This window comes from Temnothorax curvispinosus, unplaced genomic scaffold (assembly GCF_003070985.1).
Source record: "Temnothorax curvispinosus isolate PA1 unplaced genomic scaffold, ASM307098v1 QBEX01015206.1, whole genome shotgun sequence".
Lineage (NCBI taxonomy): Eukaryota > Metazoa > Arthropoda > Insecta > Hymenoptera > Formicidae > Temnothorax > Temnothorax curvispinosus.
The window spans coordinates 123,851-125,901 of NW_020224986.1; the positions used below are offsets into that span (position 1 = coordinate 123,851).

The 2,051-nt window shown below is 47.8% G+C and overlaps 1 protein-coding gene across 1 annotated transcript in view; it reads right to left on the minus strand.

Moving 5' to 3' along the window:
* Nucleotides 1–1,297, minus strand: part of LOC112465461 (mRNA-capping enzyme) — a 5,205-nt gene extending 3,908 nt beyond the window's left edge. The window contains 1 exon segment of the mRNA XM_025033021.1: nt 1–1,297. This exon segment is cut by the window's left edge and continues 746 nt beyond it. Coding sequence (XP_024888789.1) covers nt 1–908 — 908 coding nt within the window. The 5' untranslated portion in view covers nt 909–1,297.
* Nucleotides 1,298–2,051: the final 754 nt, after the last annotated feature.

A 2,051-nucleotide genomic window follows, 5' to 3' on the forward strand; every position in this document is an offset into this window, starting at 1 on the left:
CCGTCGGCCTTCCAAGATACTCTATACGGCTTTGTGTGTAGCAGCATTATATTGTCGCAATCCATGGATACGGGCTGAGAACCGGGGAACCCCGACTCCTCCCATCCACAGATTTCCTGGATTCGCCTCTGGATTCCGAACAGTCTCTTTTTTTCTAAGATAGGAGTGACACCAGGTACGCCGGCCATGAACACCGGATTTCTATTAAAAATCTCACGCCTCTTCCTCTTGCCCTTCTCCTCCCGGCCGTTCTCGTTCTCCGTGCTCGGTCCCTCGTCCGCGTCTGCGACATTGGAGTCGTCGTACTCCAGGCACCAAGCCGGTCTCGCGGGCGGCGGCGGCGCGTCCGCCACCTCGTCGTAACGCTTGTACAGCTCCTTTATGTAATCGGCTTTGTAAATTCCAGGTGGCCTCGCGGTGGCGAACTCCGCTATCCCGGCGTCGACACTGGTACCGTCTATCTCAACTAAGTAACTGATTATGAGAAACCCAGTCCTGTTGAAACCGTGCGTGCAATGCACGCCGATGATGTCCAGCGGATTTTGAGCGATGAATTTGCTACAGAGCTGCACGAAGGCGCGGGTCTGCTCCTCGGACGGGGTCTCGCCGTGGCCGCGGCACTGCAGCTTCACGTACCTACAATCGTAATCGTCTATCGTGTCCTTATCGTAAAACCTCGACGTGTTGGTCAAGTCTATCCACAGGCCCATCTTCATCTTCTGACTTTTCAGATTCTCGAAGAGCATGTCGACGTTGAAGCGGCACCCCTCGGGCACCTGGCTGTCGTAGACCGAGGACAAGGGCGTCTTGAAGGCCAGGAACTTGCCCTGGATCAGCCTCATCGCCTTGCGCGGACAGTCGAGCCAGCGAGGTGGTACCTCGCGGAAACTTTTGTTGTCGCTCGACATTCTCGCGGTCGGCGTCGACGCGTTAAAGACGTGATACACGGGGTGAAAAAGTGCGCCGCGGCTCGGAGTCCTGCGACGAACAGTCCAGCATTTCACTCGCTTAAGCTGCGACGAGAGATAATCGAGTCACACTTAATCAGGAGCAATCTAACCTACTTCCTCGCCTACGGAGCAGCCGTCGCTCGCGGGCAGGACACTTCCCCGGTGCACTCCCGGCTAAGCCACGAAGTTGCACTTGGCCTGGAGGCTGGAGGCGATCTTTGGGATTGAAGCGGCGGGGCCGCTTTTAATCCATAACTGTACGGAATCACCGAAACATGCGGTAAGGAATGACATTAACCATGGTGCCCGCCATTGCGCGTAACTGCGCGCTTGGCGACTCCGATTTTCCATCGGAATTCGGGATCATCGCCGTCGCGCGGCGCGCACGGCGCGCGACATATAACTATCGAATTCCGAAAGCGATAAAGCGATAAACGAGAATCGAAACGCGCATCTTTCGACCATTCTTTCGAAAAATTGACGAAATTATTTATCTTGACGAAAGAGGCGGATTAAAGGCAATTTAAATGTCGCGTTGTCCAAAATTAACACTCGAAAGAAGTAAAATCGAAGTAAGCTGTGAGTTTTTGAGGTTAGATTCTGGGGACTTGAGCTTCAATAGAAAATTTGGTTGCCTGCTGCGCTGCTCCGCACTAGCGCGCTCTAGATGCAGCACGTAAATTAATGTATTAGTGTGGAAAAACATATGCACTTCGGTCGATAAAACAAATTTTCCATGTACCCAAAAATATGATGATTTATCAATCGAGAGGTAATTATTAAATTATTTTACGTGTGTGATATTTATTATTACACAACTCTGAATTTATATTATATATTAAGAGAATTATATATAATTATGTTAATTATATTCTCAGACAGCACACGTATCTAAAAAACATTATAAAAACACCTTTTAGACATGTATGTTTATATATATATGTCTAAAAGGTCTAATATGTTGATATATGTTTAAAAAAAACACCTTAAATACGTCTTTATGATATCTTTATGATATCTTTAGACATGCGTGCTGTCTGGTTAATTATATTAATTATAATCTTGAAAGGCTCAAATTATTTGAAATCAATAATTAAGTGA